At 32.6% G+C, this 25,383-nt stretch overlaps 2 protein-coding genes across 2 annotated transcripts; both read left to right on the forward strand.

Annotated features, from left to right (window-relative positions):
* The first annotated feature begins 4,995 nt into the window (after positions 1-4,995).
* On the forward strand, positions 4,996-8,552 carry LOC146923289 (uncharacterized). The gene is made up of 6 exons (XM_085716059.1): positions 4,996-5,127; positions 5,225-5,251; positions 5,337-5,399; positions 7,931-8,009; positions 8,090-8,135; positions 8,227-8,552. Exons 1-6 carry the CDS (start codon positions 5,086-5,088, stop codon positions 8,234-8,236), a joined length of 267 nt encoding a protein of 88 aa, XP_085572185.1. The 5' UTR covers positions 4,996-5,085; the 3' UTR covers positions 8,237-8,552.
* A 5,237-nt stretch (positions 8,553-13,789) lies between these two features.
* On the forward strand, positions 13,790-18,100 carry LOC146923290 (putative fatty acyl-CoA reductase 4). Its single transcript, XM_085716060.1, has 6 exons — positions 13,790-13,873; positions 14,015-14,118; positions 14,889-15,085; positions 17,075-17,175; positions 17,343-17,544; positions 17,730-18,100. The coding sequence occupies exons 1-6, from the start codon at positions 13,795-13,797 to the stop codon at positions 17,953-17,955; spliced, it is 909 nt and encodes a 302-aa protein (XP_085572186.1). The 5' UTR covers positions 13,790-13,794; the 3' UTR covers positions 17,956-18,100.
* The last annotated feature ends 7,283 nt before the right edge of the window (positions 18,101-25,383 follow it).

The following is a 25,383-nucleotide window of genomic DNA, read 5'->3' on the forward strand; positions in this document are numbered from 1 at the left end:
TACGATTGGATGTAATATGTTTATTGTCTTACGATAATCGGTTTAAAATTTCTAAAGTACACATGACACCTCTTCTTTCTAATGAGCATTAAATACTACTCCATCTCATAAAAAGAGTTTTCACTTGTGATTCATTTGGCAAGGCAATGTATGTAGATTAAATCGTTACCTTTATTATGTCTTTTCATCATTAGTTTTTGCTTTGTTATTAAAATAATTTATGGTTAAATATGTTTCTGGTCCCTATAAAATTGTAAACTTTTAAGTTTAGTCTTTACATAATTTTAATAGGTTTTTTAGTCCCTACAAAAAAATTACTTCTAATTTTAGTCACTGTTACAACAAAGTTTGTTTAATTATCCTTAAACTCTTAAATTCTTGAACGATTTGTTTGAGACAAGTTTAGAACACTATGAAAGATTCATTTACTAAAATCTAGAATTTTTTAACATGAAACGAATTAAATATGAATTTTTTTAAAACGACAAAAGTTAAAGATAAAATTAACAAAATCTGCACGTAAAAATCAAATTTTGCAGAGGAACTTTTACTAATTTTCTTAACACGTCTGCAAAAAAAAACTGTTCAAAAACTCAAGAGTTTAACCATAAATTAAACAAATTTGAATTGAGGAGAGACTAATACTGAGTGCAGAAAAAAAATTAGGGACCAAAATAACAATTAAAATTAAGTAAGGACTAAACTTAAAAGGTCCCAATTTTATAGGGACCAAAAACATATTTAACCCAATAATTTATTTCAATATTTTAATAATTATAGCTAGGAAAAAAAATGGTTTCAAAATTTACATTAAGTTTTGGCTTATTGAAAACCATTATTCTTAAGAATTTGTGTAAGGAGTTCGAACGAATTTATGACACATATGTTTCATTTAAATCCACTATTGTTTCCTTTTGGTGAAGATTGATATTACGTTGTTGAATTGGGTTACTAGCTTTGTTTACAAGAAGGATGAGATATATTTTTCACAACTTCAAGGATGCCATGTAACTCAAATTGAAGAGAAATATAAGATTTTATCAAATCTATGGTTTGAAGGATAACAAAATATGCAAGAATTTGGAATGATAGAGATTGAATAAAAAACATAGCATCAAAGTGAATGACAGCCAAAAAATAAATTTTAGATTAAAAAATTAAACAAATGACATCCAAACACTAACAAAATAATCCATCATAATGTTGAGACTTCGGGAAGGAGTCTACATTGGGTTGGACCATTATATTAGGGTAAAAGTAATCACACAAGTGATATTGATACCATGTCTTCACTTAAAATGTCTAAGAAACATGTATTTTGTTAACTCAGCATAATACATCTATATTTGACGATCTCATCAAAGACCAAAAATGAAGGAATTTGAAATAATGGAGGTGGGATAAAAAAAATAGCATAAAAACGAATGACATAAAAAAATATTTTTTTTTTTAAAAGTTCATCATGGGGGGGGGGGGGGGGGGGGGGTGGGGTTGGATAATCACATTATGCTAGGAGCAACAACAAAAGTGAAATTGACACCACATCTTCATCCAAATTGTTGACGCATTAGACATATGGGTCATTTAACTTATATGTTTCTCACCATCTACTCTTGCATCTAATGTGAAATTTTAACTCACATATGACTTATTGACATTTCTCGCTTACATGTGAGACTGTACATATGTAATCTGGTAACATAGTCAAATGAGATTAAGGAATGCATAAAGGAGTGTTTGTGCTTTGTCTGTAAAAGTATATAAAATAAACTGAACATATGGTAATTTACGGGATTGTCGAAGGAGTTAGAGATTTTTGAGTAAATATTTTACCAAAAAAATAAACTAAATAAATAAAGCACCACATTATTTAAAAAAATTCTAATAACCATTTATTTTGTCAAATTAGCTAAACTCATATAGAGTTTTCCATTGTCAAATCTCACCAAAGACCAAAAGTGAAAGAATTTTAAATGATAAAGGCTGAATAAAAGATTTAATATGAAAGTGAATGATATCCAATAACCAAAATTTAAAATAAAAAATTAAACAAAGGACATTAAAAAACTAATAAAACAATTTACCATAATGTTGGGATAATGTTAGGACTTTTGGGTGAGCCTACACTGGGTTGAATCATCATATTAATTATTTTACCAAAAAATTAGACTCAATTAAAAAAAAAGTCACATCATTTTAAAATTTCTAATAAGTATATATTTTTATCAACTCAGAATAATACATATGCATTCTTCTAGGGGATTCTACACTGAGTTTGATCAAACATTATATTAAGAGAAACCACACAAGTGAGATTGATATCATATCTTTGTCTAAAACCTTTAGGTATCAGGTATTTGAGTCATCACATTTATATGTTGTTCAAAGTCTACTATTCCATTCAATATATATAGAACTTTTTAACCCACACTCGACAAATTAACATCTCTTAATCAAGTGCGCACCTATCCACATCCGTAATTACAAGACATATTTAAATCAGGTCAAATTAAGGCACGATTAAACAGTTTGGTTGGTGGTGGTTTAATGGAGTGAGTTTTAAGTTCCTTTCTTCCATAAGAAGAAATAAATAAAATTAAAAGGAAAAAAAATATGGAATTGAAAAAGGAATTTAAACATGAGAAGATAGGAGAAAGACAATAAATATTATGTGTTTTGTTTTCTTAAAAAAATAAAAATATTATGCGTTTTATTGTGGGTGTATAGGGAATAACGTGAGTTATCGGTTATTTTATGGGTTTGTTGAAGGAGTTGGAGATTTTTCGGTATGGACAAAACTTAGGTACAATTCTTTATGTTCTTTTCGTATGGTTCTTAACTAAAAATACACCTTTTTTTTGGATATAACAAACTTTGATAAATTATGGATTTAAGGAAATCATGGTAAATTTAGTTAAGAACCATACGAAAAGCATCTAAGGAATTGTACCTAAGTTTTTTCCTTTGGGTAATTAGTTTACCAACAAATTAGATTAGTTAAATAATTTTAAATTGTCTAATAAGCATATATTTTTGTCTACTTAGCATAATGCATCAGCATTTTACCATTTTCATTTGCCACCAAAGTCCAAAAGTGAATAAATTTGAAATAATAGACTTTGAATGAAAGATTTCATATGAAAGAGAATGACATCCAAAAATTAAAAAAAAAACGGTTCATAACAATGTTTTGAATTTCAAAGAATACTACATTGAGTTTGATTATCTCATTAGATAAAGAGATTCCACACGAGTGAGTTTGACACCACACCTTAACCTAAATATTAACGAATTAGGTATATGACTCATACCACTCATATGTTTCTCAATATTTACTCTTGCATCCAATGTAGAACTTTAGTTGACACTTAAAACACTAACGTCTCTCACTCATGTTTGAGACTCTTTACATCTGTAACACCCAGAACCACACATGCTTCCTCCGTAAAATTGAATTAGGTTATTATACCATTGTTGGACCTTATAGAGGGAGCCAACATTAGTGTGGATCAATCTATTGGACATAAAATAACTATATAAATGAGAATAATACCACATCTTCATCCAATATTTTCATTACAAGGGAATTCTAGCCCGTGCTTGGCACGGGTATACATACTAGTTTTTAAAACAATGATAGCATGTATTTTCTATTATAATTAATAACATTTCATTTTTATAATATTTAATTAATTATGAGAGCAATTTTTTCATTTAATTATAATGATATCATGTTTGTTATCATGTGCGCATCAAACATATGATAGGATTAATGTTTATCATGTCCTTATCATATCCTATCTCTATCCAGCTTTATATCATATCCTGCCTCTATCCTATCCTGACCATCAAACGAGCCCTTATAGGTTCAGAAGGCTTATAGTGTTGATAATGTGATCAATGCTTATAAGGAATTGGGAACCACCAATGTTCAACTTCTTTTTCATAACATCTACTCGAGGTTTGGTCATCTTGGTCCATTAGTTATGTGTAGTATTTGGTGTTCAAGAAACAAGTTCGTGTCTATTGTCCCAGTTACAATGTCTATTACTGCAACTATTTTATCTCAATTTTAAGCGGCTATAATTGCTTTTGCCAGTATTATTGAGCAAAAGGCTCTTGAACTTTGTCGAGTGGTCTCATAACAACGAAATATTCATGACACGATGATCCTTAATGTAGACATGAGTGCACTAACAAATCTAATTCGACATACTTTGGTTGTCTTATTAGATACTATTGCGGGAGCTTAGTAGTTGGGTTCCATGAGAGTGTAGGTTGTTATAATATCCTTCATGTTGATTTGAAGGTGTAGTGTGTGGGTATCAAGTTATGCCGAGGAGAGCGATTCAAATCTCTTGTCTGTTACTCTACTCTTCGCAAGTGGTCTAGTTAGTGAAAAGGAAGACTCATCACTTTCATCATTATTCTAATTTCTTGGAGTGTATAAAGTCTATCAAGGTATAGATTGATGGATTTTTATTCATTGTATTCTCCAATAAGGTGATACTTGTGTGAATTTCTTTGCAAAGTCGAGTGGCAATAGTACCGAACCAGTTAATGAAGTTTGTGATCGTCCCTAGGACTTTACTCTTTTGACTAATGCTATAGGTGTCTCCTCTTTTAACTATTTTTTTTCTTTTTTGCTTTTTTCTTTTTCACTTTTTTAAAAATAAGGGAAATGCCAACAAATTCACTTAGGACACTTGATAAGAAGTCAAATAAAAAACTTTATCTTATAAATTTTGCTTTCATTACATTAAAACTTTAAAAATCGATTTTTGCATTATCAAACTCATTAATTATTTTTATTTTTGTCTTCTTAACAAGTGTAAAAACCTTAAAAATAAATCACCTTCAAATTGAGTAAAAGAAAAAAGTCACTTTAAAATTTGTTTATCATCTACATCGATAATTTCCCCTTTATATATAAATTATTATTATTATTATTTTGTTGGTGTCTACTAAAACCCTCTCACTCCCAGTCATCGAGTTAGCAGCATTAGTCACCGTCGCTCAATTTTTAGGGTTTAGCTCTCATCGTTTCTCCAAACCTCCATCGTCCGCTCACCCTCACCAGCTGCCATGGCGAGCACCAAAGTTCAGAGGGTCATGACCCAACCCATTGTAAGCTTCTCATCACACTCTTTCCCCTTTCAATTTCACTTTTCTTTCTCTTTAACAACTTAACCTAATCTCCGTGTTTTTTTCTTCTTTTTCTCAGAACTTGATCTTCAGATTTCTTCAAAGCGTAAGTCCTTCTTAATTCTTCCTTCTGTTCTTGCCCCAAAGTTTCGTTTTTCTGATTTTTTTTATTTTATTTGTTATTTTTGCAGAAAGCGCGGATTCAGATTTGGCTTTTTGAGCAGAAGGATTTGAGGATTGAAGGAAGAATCATTGTAAGTTTATTTTTTTCAAGCTTGCTTTTTTTTTTTACACGGGTAATTATCAATTCAATTTTAAAATGTTGTGAAAAATTGAAAAAAAAAAGCAGCTTTTTTAATTGGGATTTTTGTGCTGTGAATTTTCTTTCAATTATGTTCTTCATGGTGTAGAATTATGTACTCGGACTTTTAGGAAAGCTATGGTTTTGGTGTGCAATAATCTATTTGCTTATTTTAATATGCTGAACAATTGTAAATTAGTCCCTGTTTGAAGTTTTGGTAAATATCTACCATGATCTTATGATGCGTCTAATTTCAATTTGACTTCCTGACAAGTGCTACTGAATTTAAGATTATTGTTGCCGTTGGTATGAGTTGTGTTTTAAGAAACATATGCATAAAATCGATAACATTATGATGTCATTTGATTCGTGTAGCAGAGCCTACTTAGTGGGATAAGAATGCACAATAGAAAGTTGTAATAGTCCAATTAGTCACGGGTTTGTGCCTCGGGAGGTTTACACTAAAAAAAAAAAGAAAGGGGCACATGACAGAGTTAGTTGAGTTGGTTATAGGAGTATGAGTAGGGGGAGATCAGATCATTGGGTGTAATCAGGATTATTTTTTCTTGCATTTTCTTTCAGTTTCATGCTTGTCTTTGTTGTATTTTCATAGGTGGTAATCTCTTTTCTGTGTAGATTCATTTGTTTTCACAAATGCAAGAAGTATTCAACTTTTCCTGCTCTTTCTATGATCAATTCTATTCTGTCATGGAAAACCTGATTTTGACCTATGGAGCTTGTCGATTTGATCTCATGGTAGACTTTCATAGGTGTAGAGTTGTGAACTCGTAATTTTTAGTGTTATCTTTTTAATCTACTTAATCAGTTATTCTCAATATTTCATAGGCCTTTCATTCAAATTTAGCCACGACATTCTGTTTCTCACAAGGTTACCTTAAATGTATTTACAATAACCAGAAGTTGATTCCTATCAGCTGTACTACCCGCCAATTTGCTTGTATCCCTGCCTCTCATACATTAATTGTCTTCCTAGTGACCAATTTCAATACATCAAAATCTGTAGTCAACTCAAGCTCTTGCAGTCTTGGTGAGTGTTTTAATTGCCATACCCAGCTTACTACAAAAGATATATCCGGGCAATTATGAGGTGCATAAATCAGTCTCAATCAGTCTTTGGTTTATCTCTGTTGTCAATAGCGGCCTGCGCCACCCGCTTTAGCGGAGTGTAGCAGAAAAAATCAGCCCACCGATCCTAGCCGCGACGAAGCGTGTCGTATGTGAATAGCGGTCAAAGACCAGGGTTTATTGTTTTTTAAGAAACCCCGAAAGGCCAGATTTAACAGCTGAAGGGTAATGCCCTGTATTGTACAAAACACTATCCTATTGTAAAGTTGTAGCTATTGATTCCACATATGCTTCCAACAGCCCAGCAATGTGAAAGGAGGTGAATGTGTTAGAGCTGCAACCCCATTGCTCCCAGCATAAATAAATTTGCAAATTAGAATACATAAACAAGTCCGTTATTGCGAGGTTGCACCTAACAGGCTAACTTGGCAAATGAACCCAACTTGTGAATGTTGAAACTTTGCTTCACAAAGTTGAATTTGGAACCGGTCCCACCATTCTTCATTCTCTAGTAACTTTTAACCTTGTAATTTAATGATTTGGAACTTTTTACGTTTTTTGCTGTGTGCTAAGTTGTGAACCTATGTTTTGGTTCATTAATTTTTCGGTTAATTTGAATTATGATGCTGTGTTTGTGGATTCGCTGCTCGAGTCTGGTCTGGTTAGACCAGGGCAGCAAGGTCTGCCCACCTCAGCTCGTATACTTAGGATTGGTTTGCTTTTGGGGTTCAGTCGTGTTATTTGTGGATGTGGAAGGGATTACTTGATAGTTAATTTCTGGAGGAGATGATCTGGAATTAGCATCAGCCACTGTATGGAGGCAGAATTGTAGTTATTTTGTCCAGCTTTTTTTTTTTTTTTTTTTGGGTCAAGTAGCCTAGCTGCTAGAGAAATTCACCTTAAAGGTGAATAAGTGGCGTGTCTGGGGTTCGAACCCCAGCCCCTACATATATATGCATTATCCCTTACCAAGTGAGCTAAGCTCGCGGTGACTTATTTTGCCTAGCTTAAATACTAACTTCAAATAAAATTTGTATTTCAAACTGTTGTAGAAAATTAAAATACAAAATCCCTGCTTAAAGAAGATATGAGACATGAATCTGTTGTAGTTATTCATTTATCAGGTGCTCTAAGAAATGTGATATTACACTTGTCACTACTTTGCACCATCCGCATTTATCTTGACCACATCCTTGTTATCCAAAACTTTGAATTTGAATCTCATTTGCCTCTTTCAACAGTTTAGGACTTTGTAAATTTTTTGATTCATGAGCTCGTTTCTTGGGGGAAAATGCTTGGTTATTGTTTTTTGTTACAGTGTAGACAGTATACTCATTAGAATTTGGATATTTGAGTAGACGGTTAAGGATCTTGTGATCTTATTTTTGTTTTGAACAGGGTTTTGACGAGTACATGAATTTGGTTTTGGATGATGCCGAAGAAGTAAACGTCAAGAAGAAGAGCAAAAAGACATTAGGTAATACAAGTTTCTCAAATTTGATTCTATTTCTCTTTGCCACTTAATCATTTTCTGATGGGTGTTATTGTTTTGATTAGGGAGGATCCTTCTTAAAGGAGACAACATAACTTTGATGATGAACACGTAAGTGAAATTAAATTCACATTTTCATCTATTTCTCTATTGTTTTCTTCTCCTCAATGTAAGTGAAATGATTTGTTTTTACAAATTTCAGGGGTAAATGATGATCACATTCGATCGGTGGTTCCGTTGAACAAGAAGGCTGATTTATCTTTACCCTTTCAGTTTAATTACTATATCTCTTTTCAACATGTTGAATATGCTGCGTGAAAAATGTTATGTTGGCGATATGAAATTTTTATGCACCAGACAAATACTAGGTTTGTTGGTGTTTTTAGTTATCCCTTCTTGTTGCTTGTATTAAAGTCCATACTCCAGAATGTAAGCCAAGCTGTGGTGATTCCAAAAGTTTAACACCAACTTATAACCTTCATCCATTTATTGACTTCCTCCCTTCTATCATATGCCATATTGACCTAATTAAGTGTTTTAGAGGATTTTTTAGATTTTTTTCGGGCATTTTTATTTTATTTTATGAATTTAATCGAGTAAATTACACTCACCTCTTTGAGGTTTTCAACTAAACATTAACCCCGTCCATGTTACACTGTTGGTCAGTTAAATAAATTTTCGACTTACACTCATCCTCTCAAATTGGATTTTTATTTGTTAAAAATACAATTGTACATGAATAATTTTCAAAGCAGTTTGTCTTTAAGATCATCATCGATGCAATTGTACAAGAGTTTCTTCAAAGCAGTTTCTCTTTAAGATCATCATCGAATGCCATAATAATTTACCAAACACCAAATTTAGCAAATTCGAAGTTGGCCACACAAAACCATAACAATAGCAGAGTATGTCAAATAGAAAGAGTAACTTTTACAGACTGTAACTAACAATGCAAGATAAAGGAATACTTTTTAACTAGGTTTAGGGTTTAGGGATAGTGATAACGTTGTAAGACAGAATATTTGAGATGGTGAAGGAAGGAAAAATGACTGAATGTTCTGCATATGATTCACGAGTTTCTTACATGCTTATCATTTCGAGTGACATCCATGTGGTCTTGTTGTTAGCTGAACTGGTAGACCCATTAGTTGTGATTTTTAAGGTCAAGAACATGACACGTAACACAGTAGTACGAGGCACAAATTAATGGTTGCCAGATCTAATAAAACATCATGGAAACGAGATTGAAGACGACTATTAGACTAGCGTCATGGCGATATCATAAACCAATTGCGTATCAATTTTCTATTCTTGGTTATCTATATTAATTAATTGTTCCTTAGCCTAAAAAATTCGATTTATGCATGCATGATTGTTGTAAACTTTTGTTATTGATACATAATTTAGTGGGTATCAAGTGAAAAGATCTTAAGTCTTGACTACTCAAATGACTACACGATGCGTCCGTAAAATGAAAAGAAAAAAAAAATACTCCAAAGATGCAATACATTATGAAATGACTACACGATGCGTCCGTAAAATGAAAAGAAAAAAAAAATACTCCAAAGATGCAATACATTATGATTTGTTGATATCATAATTATATTGACCAACTCTAAGGAGTCAATCTAGTGGTAGAAAAATATAGAGCTTGAGTTTAGAGATTTCAAGTTTTAGTCTTGTTTTGTTCAAAAGAAAAAAGTTTGAGTCTTGTTAGTCTCCTTCAACGGTGAAGATAACAATTTTTTTACGAGGAAGACAAATATAAAAAGTTTAAATATATTTTTTAAATTAATATATTAAATTTAATCTATAAGCAAAAAAATATATTATATTCACAATAATTTTACTTATATAAAATGTAGATTAAAGCAACACCAAGAAAATAAAAATTGAAAATAACTACTTAATTTGTTTGAGTGAAATTTATGTATAATTGAATTTATATTAAATTAACTAGTACCATCTTTTTCCTTGTTCAAAAAACAAAACTAACAATGTATTTTTCAATGTAAACATCTAAATAATCTAAACTCATTCTCTATTTTATGTTTCAATCTTGCATTGAAGAATTTCATTGCTAACAAAACACTCTTTGTAATTGCTTACTTCAAAAAAAAAAAAAACTCTTTGTAATTGCTATAAAGATATAAATTATAAGAAGAAAAAAAAAGATGAAATAAACATATCAAACAAGCGATAATCTTTTCTACTTTTTTGTTTTAATTAATTTATGACAAATAAACTTATTTGAGGTAGTTATATATTGAGGTAGTTATATATATATATATATATATATATATATATATATATATATATATATATATATATATATATATATATATATATAGAGGGCATATCAAGTGAGAGCACATCTTAGAATGAGAGGATGAGAGGATGAAATAATAACCCTTGGATTAAAATAAATGGCTGTGATTAAGTTTATTTTAATGAGTCTTAACTACCCGATTTTTTCCAACTTCATGGTCACCAACGCCTGTCTCTCTCTCTCTCTCCCCCGTTGAAACCTTTTTCTTCCATATTCCTCTTTGCATCAGTCTTCTTTGCATGCTGAAAAACCATCACTGATTCAATGATGCCGACGATTATCCGACCTCTTTGCATCAGTCTATGGTTAATTTTTTAAATTAATTTGATTATAATCAATCTAATCTATCGTTCCTCTTCTGATTTACATATTCCAATTTGCAAATTCCAATTAAATTGCAAACGAGATCGACGACGGCAAAAGACAAATTGCGACAACAAAGCCATGGGAAGTTGTTACAACGGTGGAGATGGAAAGAGAACAAGTGTAGAATCATAGATCTGAGACAAATGGGAGTCACATATCAACAAAGAATATGAATGGGCAGTGTATAAACATATCACAAACAGTGAATCAACTTCTAATTTTTATTCATCAAAGATCAATTCGTGAATCAATTTGCTTTATGCCTCAAGCTTTTATTATATTTCAATACATTTAAGAAAAATCTGCATATTAACAGCAAGGATAAGAAAAAATCTGCATATGTAAGAGATGAAAGAAACAGAACGTGCGTGTGTTAAAGATGGGAGTAAAAAGAAGGGAAAAAAATCATGTGTAATTAATTGTGTATGGATCTTTTAAATCTGACCCATCCAATTTAATCTAATGGCTATTAATGAGTCCTCTCATCTCTCACAATAAGAACTCCTCTCACTTGATATGCTAGCTATATAGATTATACTTATTAATTCATGTAAAATGAAAACTTTGGGGTAGCCAAAACTACCCAACATTTGCTCCTAGCTTGACCCATGGTCTCCATGTTAGGAGGTAAATATAAAAGTTTTTGTGAATATTCTTCAGGGAAATGATATTCGAACAATCATTTTGTGATAACTTTCTCTTTAATATTTACAATGTAATCTTACTTTCTCTTTCAATTGCTTTGATTTTTGTGTCAATACCTACATTTCTTTGTATATTTTGCTTGTCCGTAAGTTGTCTAAAAAATGGTTGTTCAAATAACATTGCTCCATTTTTTGAACCCCGTCGTCTCAATGTCAAAATCAAAGAGTAGTGTTAGCAACACTCTCTTTTCAACACTCACTCAAACACTCCCTTTTTAATTGGGTGAAACATATGTGTGTTCCATATTTTTCTTAGAGGAATGATATTTTGACAACCAATTTTCAACAACTTTTGTGACAACTCACTTTCATACTCTCATTATACCTTTATTCTCTCTTCCTTTTTCTCTCTCTATTGTTATTGTCCAATAAAAATGGAGGAAAAAGGTTGTCCCTAAAACTTTGTTGAAAACTGGATGTCAAAATATCATTCCTCTTTTTCTTAATATGTGTGAAATGTGCAAATGACTTGTTTAGTTTTGGATGGAGGAAGTATCATTTTACATAGGTAGCTCAGTTGCTAAGTAAAAAACATTAAGGCTAAAGTGCACTTTTCCCCCCCTAACTTTCAAAATCTTGCAATTTTGGCCCCCTAAGTACTAAAACCACAATTCCCCCCCCCCCCCCCCCCCCAAGTTTTAGCCCCATTGCAATTTTAGTCCTTTTGGTCAATTTTGACCGGTCAATGCTTACGTGGCACGCCACGTGTATAATTATTGAATTAATTTTTTTTAAAATCATATAATCCTTTTTTTAAATTAAAGAAATGAAAAATTAAATTAAAAAATAAATTTCTCCCTCTCTCTTTCTTTGACCTTCAATCCCAGATCCCTCTCTCTCTAAAAACTCAGTCACCACCACCATCATCTCTCTCTCCCTCTCGTATGCCTTTCCTTTTTCCTCTCCCATCTTCGCCTCTTCGTCCTCGTCCTTAACCCTCGTCGGCATACTCTCTTCCTCCTCTTCAACTTCTGTTCGTAAACAACACAACCTTATCCTCTTCTTCACCTCTCTGCAGCAACCGCAAACACATAAACCCTTGTTTATGTGTTCATCCCCAAAATCCAAATCTTAAAAAAACTTGTAATCATCAATTTTTATTCCTAAAAAACTATCATTTTCATCAACTATAATTGATACATTTCAGCTTTTTCCCTTTCCTTCAAATACGAACCTCGCGCACCGGAAATTGCGACGGCGATGGGAATGGTGTTGATGGAGTGACGGCGAGTGAGGGAGAAATAGAAAGGAATGGAGATGGTAATATTGATGTTTTTGTGGCTTCTGCTGCTTTTGTTTTATGAGATGTTAGAGAATGGGATAAAACCAAATCATGTTACTTTTGTTGGTTTGTTTACGGCGTGTAGTCATGGTTGAACAGGGTCAGCAGCTCTTTGGTGCCATGGAGGTGTGCGGGGAAAGGGAATTGTTGTTGTGTTTTACTGATGAATTGAAAAAGAGGAATTTTGTTATATGTTGTTGCTGGATTTATGGAAGAGAGATTGTTGTTGAGGATGAGAGAGATTGACTGGGTTGTTGATGATGAAAAAGATGGATTGGGTTGCTGTTGTTGTTGATGATAATGATGATGAAAAATGGGTTTTGATGAAATGGGTTAAGAAGAAAAGTTTGGAGGTGGTTTGAGAGAATGAAGAGATTCATGCGTGTTCCTTCCTTTTTCCTTTTCTTTTTAATTTTAATTTTTTTTTCTGATTTTTTGATTTCTTTTTTAATTTTTTTAATTCAGAAAATGATTATGTGAATTTTTTATTTTTTAAAAATTCAATAATTATACACGTGGCGTGCCACGTAAGCATTGACCGGTCAAAATTGGCCAAAAAGACTAAAATTGCAATGGGGCTAAAACTTAGGGGGGGAAAATTGTGGTTTTAGTACTTAGGGGGCCAAAATTGCAAGATTTTGAAAGTTAAGGGGGGAAAAGTGCACTTTAGCCAAACATTAAATATAAGGAGGAGATCTGGTCCCAAAAATTAGTATAACCACTAATTTTTAGTAATATTTGCCTATAAAAAAGTAAGTACATTGAAGATAAAACATGCTTTTTAGTATGCACTAATTTTTGAAAGATCGCTAGTTTTGTGGGGGAAATGTATATATATATTATTCAACAACTAACTGACCAATTATTAATGTAAAATTAAGTTAGTAGGGCACAATTGACAAAAAACTATTTGTATGGGGACATAAATGTACGATAAGTAGATCCCTCCCTTGAGGGTAATCAAAATCTACTCAGAGTTTAAAACGAAGATTCAACTTACAATTTACAAGCCCATCTATAAATAAGTCAATGATAATCATTACAAAATAAAATTCTATACGTGACTTTGATTTGCATTTTATTTACGTAATGAACTCCGGAACGATACAAAGCTTTCTCAAGGGAAAGAGCATTTTAGTTATTGGCACTACAGGCTTCTTAGCAAAAGGTACCAGCTATATATATATATATATATATATATATAATTTATAATATCACTATTATTTTTATACTAAAATATCACTATTATTGTCACTTTTTATGAAAAAATGACCATATATAGTATAGTTGAATTTGTCTTTATGTGCAGTTTTTGTGGAAAAAATACTACGAATTCAACCAGAGATAAAACGGTTGTATCTTCTCGTAAGAGCTTCCAACAATGATTTAGCATCACAACGCTTGCAAAATGAGGTGCATTGATGAATACGTAGATATATTATAGACTATACAATATGCATTATGAATATTTTTTACGTGACTAACATAACATGAACTAATTGTTACATAATTTTATACAGGGGTGTTCGCGGTGCGGTTTGGTTCGGTTTTGAGCAAAAAAGTCATCCAAACCGCGAGATAAAAAAGCATGCGGTTTGGTTTGGTTCGGTTGATTTTTAAAAAGTCATCCAAACCAAACCAATGCGGTTTGGATTGGTTCGGTTTGTGCGGTTTATCGCGAGATAAAAAATATTACATTAACTCTAATATTGCCAACTTGTTACAAAATAAACATAGGACATTTTATTTTGATGTTTATATGATAAAATATTAGGTAAAACTTATATCAAAATAGGTAAAATTAAGAAGAAACATAAGCATGAAACAAATTATTGGGAAGTAAAGAAAACAAATTCATCACTGGAAATGAATTGAAAGAGATGGAAAGGAATTATAATCGAACCTGATGGTGCAACGATGGAAAAATCGAATCAAAAGAGATTATTCTTGAGCTATGTAATTGGGCCAGTACATATTTAAGTAATATTCATTATTCTTGCGGTTTGGTTTGGTTTGGTTGCTGAGATGCAAACCGCAAACCGAACCGAACCGCGCGGTTCAGTGCAAAAGTCATCCGAATTCATCCGAACCAAGTGCGGTTTTTTGCGGTTTCGGTTTGGATTGGTTTGGTTTGCGGTTTTTCTATTGGGTTGGTTCGGTTTTGAACACCCCTAATTTTATAGGTATTTCAAACAGATTTGTTTGGATTGCTACGAGATAAGTGGGGTGAAGAATTTGATTCTTTCATATCAGAGAAGGTTACAGCTATATCAGGAGATGTTGCTGTTGAAAATTTGGGATTGAAAGATGAAAATATTAATCTGTTTCAAGAAATAGATTTTATTGTCAATTTTGCTGCAACCACTAAATTTGACGAAAGGTGTGACAATAAGCTAACTAAATCATTTTCTTGTCAAGTAATTTTGACCTCTTCAAAACTAAAAAATAACTAAATTAACGATAGAAATTTATATAAAAAAGTGTCTCAAGAAAAATTATGTGTAAATTCGAAACAAGTAACAAGGCTCCAAAAAAAAGTTATAAGCTTAAATTTTTCTTTTATCAAAGTTATAGGCTTAAATAAATGCACTTCTATGCTTCTAGAGTTCGGTTCTTAAGGCTGTAGCCAAGTTTTTTTTTTCTTTTTCTTTTTCTCCTTCTACCAAATAAATAAATAAATGCACTTCTAACCCTCTTTTTAATTAAATTTTAGTCCATAAGTTTTATAATTTTTCATCACAATACGTTTTGAAATTTGAAACATTTTTTTTATTACATGACATTTTTTGTAAATCACATTGTTTATAAAACTTGTGGAATATTTCTCCTCAAAAATTGGGATGTCAATGGATATCCATGGGTACTAGATAGTATGATATCCATCCCCGCATGGTACCGTGCCCGTCCCCATACTCGCACGGGTATCTTTATACGGGTAATCCATGGGTATTTAGATATACTTACTGATATCCGCGGGTACCCATGAATTTTTTATTTTATTTTTTTGTACAAAGAAAATACGTTTTTAATTACCTACAATCTTCAATTTTTAGAAAGTCACACCTCAAGGTGTGATTTCCATTTTTTAGTTATAACTTTGCTAAAAGACACCTTCATAAAAGGTGTCTTCTAACAAAACTCATATATATATATATATATATATACACACACACACACATGAATATTTTATTAATGAGTATGGATACCCGAGGGCACGGGTATCATCAAATCCGTGTCTGTCTCCATAAAGTAATGGATAGGTTAATACTCGTTTATTATACCCGCGGATATCCGTTTAACTACCCGGCCCATACCCATGACGGATTTTACTTGCGGATATCCGTGGGCGCGGATTTTTTTGCCACCCCTACTAAAAAAAACCTTGTGGAATATGACCACGTAAAAAAAAGATCTCCATAATGATTCCTGTTAAAGAATCTTGACACTTTTAAAATATGGGAGGGACTAAAATTTAATTAGAATTAAAAAATATGAGGATTAAATGTGTATCTAAATCAAATTTATAATTGTTGTGAATTCGATGAAAAATCACACCAATAACAACTTGATGTGTGGAGCAAGGGATAATCAAGCAACCAAACAAGTGTATGGAAGTTATAATCACAAACAAAAGTAGAAAACAACGAGAGAAATAAAGAGAGAACACAAAAGAATTTGTTGACCAAGTTCGGTCCAAATTGACATAGTATGGGGGAGAGAGCAGCCCTCCGTTTCACTATATGATGAGTAACTTTACAAAAAAGATATCAATGGGTTACAAGAATAAGTCTCCCGCCTAATTCTACCCAAAGCGTCAATCTCTTCCCGTAACCAAGAGACTCAATCCTAATAGTGTTTCCCAAGGTGAATCAACCCTCAAACCCTAGTGTTTGTTCCCAAGAGACAAACTCTATACAAACCCTAGTTTTGTTGTCGCCTTTCTAAACCTTTGTTTCAGCCCCCTCTATCTCAATGTTTACTCTGATACAAAGTCTATATTTATAGTAAAAGAATCCTCAATAAAACTGGAACAAATCTAGGACGGAAATACGTTTCTGTTTTATTTCCTGCTGTCAAAATTGGCCACCGAATACATCCATTCGGCCACCGAAAATTGTCGAACCAAAGGCCAAAAAACAGAGTGCAAAATCGGCCACCGAGCCCTGAAAATCGGCCACCGAGCCCTGAAAATCGGCCACCGATTTTCTGCTTCCAGAATTCCAATTTTGAGTCACTTTCACAACAATAATATCTCTAATTTTATCACTAAATTTGATAATCTGAAAGACATAGAGATTTATCTTTTTTGTCTATAATCTTGATTGTCAATTTTCTTTTATTTGATAAAATTAATTAAATTTTCGTACAGGTTTGACATCTCGATGGGTGTTAATACTATGGGACCTTTACATGTCTTAAACTTTGCAAAGAAATGTTGCAATATAAAAGTTTTTGTCCACATATCAACAGGTAAATCTCTAGAGCAAAAAGCATATAAGGTAGCCTAAAAAGCAAGGGAAATTTTTTAAAAAATCGTATTTGAGAGATCCACATTATACACACTCTAAATGTTATATACTTGATGACTTCCCACTGTTGGCTATTACTGAAAGTAAGTAATTGTATTCATTAACTAGCATATGTATGTGGAGAGGCCAACGATGGAGATGAAATATTCCAAGAGAAAGCATTTGAGATGGGTCAAACTCTAAAAGGAACCTCAAAATTAAACATTCAAACAGAAATGAAATTGTTGGAGACAAAAATAGATGAACTTCGAGCAATGAATGCTGATGAAAGCACAATCAAATATGCATTGAAAGATTATGGAATGGAAAGGTTCATAAAATTCTTTTTCGTTTCTTTTAATTTTTGTACCGCACTTTGTATATATAGACTATAGTTTATATGTATGTACCATATAGTCCATAGTATATGTATTTTTTGTTGACAAAGCCATGGTCCATAATCTTAATCTAACATTTTTTGTCTGACGTGACCTTAACTGATTATTACAAAATTAGGGCAAATTTGCATGGTTGGCCAAACACGTATGTATTCACAAAAGCAATGGGAGAAATGCTGGTAGTAAATCAAAAAGATACAATACCATTGATCATCATACGACCCACAATGATAACCAGTACAAATAAAGATCCATTTCCTGGTTGGATTGAAGGTGTAAAGTATGTTATCTTCATCACTCACAAATGTTTACAATTTGTATTTTTATCCCATTACTATGATTGAGTTTCCCAAGGAAAAAAGAAAAATTAATAAATTAAATTTCAGTGATACATAAAGTTGTAATAAAAATTATGTTTAATGTTGCTTAAAAAAATTATGTTTAATGTATTTTTGAAAAATGCTAAAGAATACTCTTAGATGTTTTTTTTTAGGGAAATACTCTTAGATTTTTGTATATTCGTAGTGTATGACTCTACTAACTATCCCTCAAAAAAAAAAAAAAAAGACTCTACTAACTATATTAGAAGAAGGAAATCATGGCATAACTTGTATCTTATGCAACAATAATTCCTTGTTCCTGATGGATTTGGAGCATTTTTCTTTCAAACTTATTGGAAATTATAGAACTATAGGTTATAAATGTTGTTCTGCAATTCCTCTCAAATGGATTGCTCCTTCCTAATTTTAATCCAAACACTATTGTTTTGACCCCAAAGGTCCCTAATGCTGATAATGTGCATCAATTAGTCTAGAGCATTAGCCAACTTCAAGTTCAAAATCATTACAAAAATTAATGCTAGCAGATTAGCTTAGATCATGCTATTATAAAAAAATATGTTTGGATTACAAAGTTATAGATTTGTCAATGTTTGAAAGGTCTTGGCCTAGTCCTTTTTTGTTTGTTTTCTTTCCTTTTTTGAATACAACGTAACTACTCCCTACGGTCACTATTATAAGCAAAAAACCACTTTTTAGGTTCATTGAATAAATGATGTATGTAGTCTATATTTATGACCACATACATCACTCATTCAATGAATCTTAAAATAGTTTTTTGCTTATAATAGTGACCGGAGGGAGTATGTGATACACATAGCTAGCATCACCATTTATAAAAAAAAAAATATTGGCATTTGCCAAATATTTTGATACTTTAGACCGGCACTTTCTAATAAGGGTTCTCAAAGCTTTTGATTTTAACTCTACTTTTTGCAATTGGATAAATTGTAGCCTCAAATCAACAATGCTTTCTATATTGTAAATGGCAAACAAGAAGTCTACTTTTCTTTTAAGATACGGGATAGACAGAGAGACCCCATCTCCCATTTACTTTTCTGCCGTGTTAAAGAAGCCATCAGTGTAACATCTCATACTGCTTTTAGGATTAGCTACTGACCCCACAAACTAACACGAGTCTTTTCAGCGTGTTCTGTCCTCACTCGTACGCTTTTTGAGAAACTTCCCAGAAGGTCACCCATCCCAAAATTGCTCAAAGTCAAGCACGCATAACTTTGGAATTCTTATGGTTTGGGCTACCGAAAAGAAGAAGCATCTTGTTTTTATAAGTAGCACCAAACAATTCATATAAGCCTTCCTTCAACCATGTTGTCTCATACTTGCACGACCTCAGGATCCCTATCATTATGATGTGATTCGATTTTATCTAGAAGCATGTCAGGAGTCGGACCACTACCCGCCCTCGTCAGCCTCGGGAGTTACATTCCCACCAAGTGGAGGCGTTACATGCCCAACTGCTGCTTCTTTTGTTCTCACTTACACGCTTTCAAGGAAACTTCTAAGAACGTCACTCATCCCAAAATTGCTCCAAGTCAAGCACGCTTAACTGTGGAGTTCTTATGATTTAGGTTACCGAAAAGAAGATACATCTTGTTTTTATAGGTAGTACAAAACAATTTATATAAAAAAACTATTGCCGACACACATAAAAGAAATTAATTAACTTATTTAGTACTGTTTCTGAGGGAGTACATTAGTATTATTTTATAGTTATATTCTAGTTTTTCTTATCTTCTAAAATCCAACAAGACATGGAGGCTATTAAAACTAATTGAAAGGTAAGAGTAATATAAATTTTGAACTGTTTTTCATATCTTCTAAAACCAAACAAGACATCTAAATGATACATTATAACATAAAAATGAAAGTAAAGACTATGAAGTAAAGGTAAAATTTATTTATCAACCTAACTATTAAAGTTATTCTTATAAAGTTGATATGCCTAAATTGTATGACATATGATACCTCCAAAATTAAAGGAGAAGAGGACAATCAAAATAATAAATTTTTTTTTGGATTTCGCACCGGTTTCCCACCCACCAATGGTAGGCGACTAATCCGGCTCATGTGTAGAGGCATGCACACTGGTCAAGCGTTGTTCCCCCTGGTAATCGAACCCGGTATTCACCGGGTACGTCCTTGGAAGGAACTACTTGCCACTAGAGCCCAAACGACTTAAAAATAATAATTTTTATTGACTTAAAGTAAGCTTATTATAGTAGAACACTATAACTACAAGTTTCATTAAATTAAAAAAATTAAATTAAATTATTGAGTGTCAATCCAATAAGAATATTGCACATTGATTTTGGCGGAACTATAACCCATTCTCCTTTGTAGGATGTTTTTGAACAATCCATGGTCCGAAACTAATAGAATCATAAATGTGCTGCTACCAATTCACATTTGTGATTAATGCATTTATAAATATAATCTTAATCTAACATTTTTTGTCTGACGTGACCTTAACTGATTATTACAAAATTAGGGCAAATTTGCATGGTTGGCCAAACACGTATGTATTCACAAAAGCAATGGGAGAAATGCTGGTAGTAAATCAAAAAGATACAATACCATTGATCATCATACGACCCACAATGATAACCAGTACAAATAAAGATCCATTTCCTGGTTGGATTGAAGGTGTAAAGTATGTTATCTTCATCACTCACAAATGTTTACAATTTGTATTTTTATCCCATTACTATGATTGAGTTTCCCAAGGAAAAAAGAAAAATTAATAAATTAAATTTCAGTGATACATAAAGTTGTAATAAAAATTATGTTTAATGTTGCTTAAAAAAATTATGTTTAATGTATTTTTGAAAAATGCTAAAGAATACTCTTAGATGTTTTTTTTAGGGAAATACTCTTAGAAAATTTGTTAGCATTACACTATATTTCTAATCGATGCACAATCTTGACAAATGAATTATCATTAGTTGCAAATTGTTCTAATTTCTGATTACAGAACTCTGGTCAGTGTAATATGTGGATATGGTCTCGGGTTGTCGGTAATCCCAACACTGTTACATTTGCATTTTTCATCTTATCTTATTGAATATTATTAGAATATAGTGTGAAGATAACCATAGAGACTCATATGAGAATCAATAGATTTGATAAAAGATATGAATATGAGTACATGAGTGAGGTATTTATAGGAGTGAGTTGGAGTAACTAACTCCCCAACTAACTTGCTTGCTCTCTAAGCTCTCCAAGTTATATTCACACTATATTCTAATAACATGTTAGGAAACATGGCATCCATTGATGAAGGAGAGAAAAGCTTATGAAATTCTTTCTATTGATGAAAATGAAATATTACAATATGAGAAAGTTGTCCCACTTATGGGGAGGTTACAACTATATATACTAATAGGACTAATACTACTTGTAACTAAACTATATATCTCTAATAGTCCCCCTCAAGTTGGAAGGTGTTCAAAACACTTCCAACTTGAAATGAGAAAATACAAGGAAATACATCAAGCAAATGAAAATACAAGGAAAGATGCCGGAAACACATCGGCTAAAAACCAAAGTCATCAAACAAGTGCTTATCCAACAAGAAGCAACCACAACTCAAGGTTGAACCAATTGAAGGAAGAAGCATCAAAGCAATGCTTAACCACCATCCGGTAGAAGCCAATATCAACAAAGCCAATTAAGGCACAACGCTTAACCATCAAGAGTGTTCAATCACTCAAGATAGAAGCACAAGAAGAAGAAGAAAACGACGCTTAACCATCCATGACGGAAGCATATCAACATGTCTTAACCATCATGAACAGAAGCAAAAGACAAGAAATACAAGGATATCTAAAATCAATGATGATATCCAAAAAAGAAGTGCAAGGAAGGGCCATAGTCTACAATGGAAGGAGGTCATATGTTGAACAAACTTCACACCAAAGGTAACATGAAGCAACAAGACCAAGGTTCCAAAAATAAAAAGTGATGCCCTCCAATACCGAGCCGAGACAAGAAAAGAACCAAATGCAACCTGTAAAAGGACTGCCCAAAATTTGACAACCAAATTTTCTCTTCAAAGGGTGCTACCACTTGCATAATGCAATCAAAAATAGCACAGAATAGAAAGATAACAAACAGGTACCAAACTCCAATAGTACATAGTTCATCAGTAGGAAAAAAACTTCATGAACGATCCAGGAAGAACAAAACAGAGGCTGGAATCATATCAACAGAACCACTTGAAGTGCAAGAGCTTGACAATATAGAGAAACAAACTGCCAAGAATCAATGCAGCCATCTAAATATTCCTTTGATGCTCCATTCCATAGACAACACCAGAAGAGGAATAAAGCAAAGCAACTAATTGTTAATACCAGTTGTGAGCAAATGAAGTAACTATAACATGAATCCAATACTTCATATTTCTATCACTGTCCTCAAGTAAAACCAAGAGCAATCCAATCATAAAAATCAAAATGTTCTGCAATTGCTACTATCATGTGAAGAACCCCAACAATGCTCAAAGTAGTTCTTCTTTATTTGAAGTATGAGTAACATGCCATATCTCACTATAGTGATACCAAGAAATAAACCAATTCTTCGAAAAATATTCATCTGCTCAACTTGAGAATTGCCAAATCAAAATTATATATGCAGGTGCAGCTCTCATATATCATCATATACACAACCAAATGGAGAAACCAATCAACCATATCAGAAACCAATGCACAAAGGAAGCTACCAAGTTCAATATGCCAAAACTAACACAATTATGCATCCAAATAGAAATACTGATGCAGAAACCATAAGCAATCAAATAACTAGTGCAGCAACAACAGAGAATTCCAAAGTACCATTCCATGATCAATCTTCCAACCTCAAACAATATTCCAAACTCGAAGAATAAACCGGTTGCTACAAGTTACAAGATAACATACCAAAGTCTGATAGATTGTAGCATAAGAGTTGCATAACGGCTGTAAAATCCGTCAATGGACTAACTGTACCATAAAATGCAGCGATGATGTCCAGGTTCAAGCAACCGTAGCGTCAAGACAGTGATATACAAATTCCAACAAATCACAACCTCAAATCGTTCACAATCAACAAAACAGATCACAACCTCAAACAAAATCTGAGTGCTCTCTGAAATCACTAATAACAACCATATATTGACAATAAAGGAGGAAACAAATCGCAATTGGAATCGCGAGAATTGCAAAACCGATTTGCTAAACAGAGTCACAAAACTAAAAATGACAATACATAGAGAAGAAAATGAAGGGAAGAACGAAAATGAAACCCTAGAAATTGAAATTGGGGAAAAGAAAGAACTGAAAAGTAAAGAAAAACGCGGCAAAAAAAAAAATCACAAATTGAAAACTAAGACAAGAGAATCACAAATGAAATGAGAATAGGAATCGATAACGAAACCTAAACCGATCTAGAACGAAGAAAGTGAAACCGAATCTGAACATAAAGTCAAGAAAACGAATCAGAATCGAATTGGAATCAAGAACCCTAGACTTTGGGGAAAATTGCAGTAACGAGCGATTTCGAGCAAGAAACGCGAATCGAAGGTGAAATTCAATCAGAAACTGGATTCTAATCCAGAAATTGAAACCGAATTTGCAATTGAAGTAGAATCATGAACTGCAATGAAAGGAAATTGAAAACACATAACCTAAAATTTGGGATTAAGAACATGCGAGATCAGAACTGAAGAAATCAATCGAGGAAGAAAAGAAATCGAAGGAGGAAACAGAAACAAGAAAGGAAGAAAAGAAAACGAAGGAAAATTTTTCTGATAGAATGAGAAAGGAAAAGAAAATGAAACTAACGTGAGAAAATTAAATTTTCTCAAGAAAATGCAGCGGAAAATCCTTCAAGGAGGATACCAGATTAGCTCTGATACCATGTTAGGAAACATGACATCCATTGATGAAGGAGAGAAAAACTTATGAAATTCTTTCTATTGATGAAAATGAAATATTACAATATGAGAAAGTTGTCCCACTTATGGGGAGGTTACAACTATATATACTAATAGGACTAATACTACTTGTAACTAAACTATATATCTCTAATAAATATACCTTCCGATCACAAATGAGAATGTTAAACGATATATGTTAAGTATGAACTCAATTAAAAATTCAAAATAAAAACTAAATCGAACATTCTCTTTAATCGTGAATCTGAGATTGAAGTTGGAATCACAAATGTAGCGTGATTCAGATCTGGAAAGCGACCGTAAAGAGAAAATGAGCGAAAGAATCTTCTAAAAAATTCAACTGTAAAAAGAAACCTAGAGTATGAGAAACTTCGAGTCAAGATTAATATAGCTATGGTAAACGGATAATAAGAAAGAAAATGGATTGAAAATTGCAAATTAATCAAAAATAGAAAATTGCAACCGAGAGCGAACGTTGAATGATTTATGCAGAGATGGAAGAGAAACCGAGCAAGAGAATCAATCAATGCAAAAGAACGAATTAAGTGCCGGCTTTGATTTGTTGAACTGAGTACTATATCATGATTAAAATATATTGTTCTTAGCATCTAATCAAGAATAGACTGTTTATTTACAAGTGCCACAACTACTAATAATAGACTGTTTATGAATTGCGCACTATATCACACACACCTTTCATTTTAGAAGTGTATTAATACTATTCATTTACATTAGGCCCGCTCTAAGATGAGCATCTCTCCTAGACTTAACAAAAACCAGCACAATGATATCCATGTTTATTGAAATGGTTTCCATAAGTATTAAGGAATTATATCGGTGACTACAAATATTTAACTAGAAGAGGAATCTCATAAATAAACCCGACTCAAATTTTCTCAAAATTAAACAAATCAATGAAATTAAAGAGCAGGGGGGGATTGAAAGTATTAGAATATAGTGTGAAGATAACTTGGAGAGCAAGTTATCTAGATAGCTTGGAGAGCAAGCAAGTTAGTTAGGGAGTTAGTTACTCCAACTCACTCCTATAAATACCTCACTCATGTATTCATATCTTTTATCAAATCTATTGATTCTCCTATGAGTCTCTATGGTTATCTTCCTCATGAATACTACTATGCACTCGCTCTAGCTGATCACTATGACCTTTATCCTTGGGATTCCATGATTCATAACAGGCAAAAAAAAAAAAATAGTATTCATACAATTGTATGAATACTATAGTTTTGATTTCTTCATTATTCTTACCCCAAGAGTAATTAGTAATCATTCAGTTTTCATTTTACAACGTTGAAGATTCACAATCCGAGTTCAAAACATCGAATCTTAAAAAAATGACAATGTTTTATTAAAAGAGACACACACATGGTCATATGACCTGCCCCATGAAGAAAAACATGGACCTATGCCTTACTTTGACATCATTTTCAATTAGAGTTTTGATTTCTTCATCTACCTTCTTTTGC

Source organism: Medicago sativa, chromosome 5 (assembly GCF_051527215.1).
Source record: "Medicago sativa cultivar Bolivia chromosome 5, Bolivia_mono, whole genome shotgun sequence".
NCBI lineage: Eukaryota > Viridiplantae > Streptophyta > Magnoliopsida > Fabales > Fabaceae > Medicago > Medicago sativa.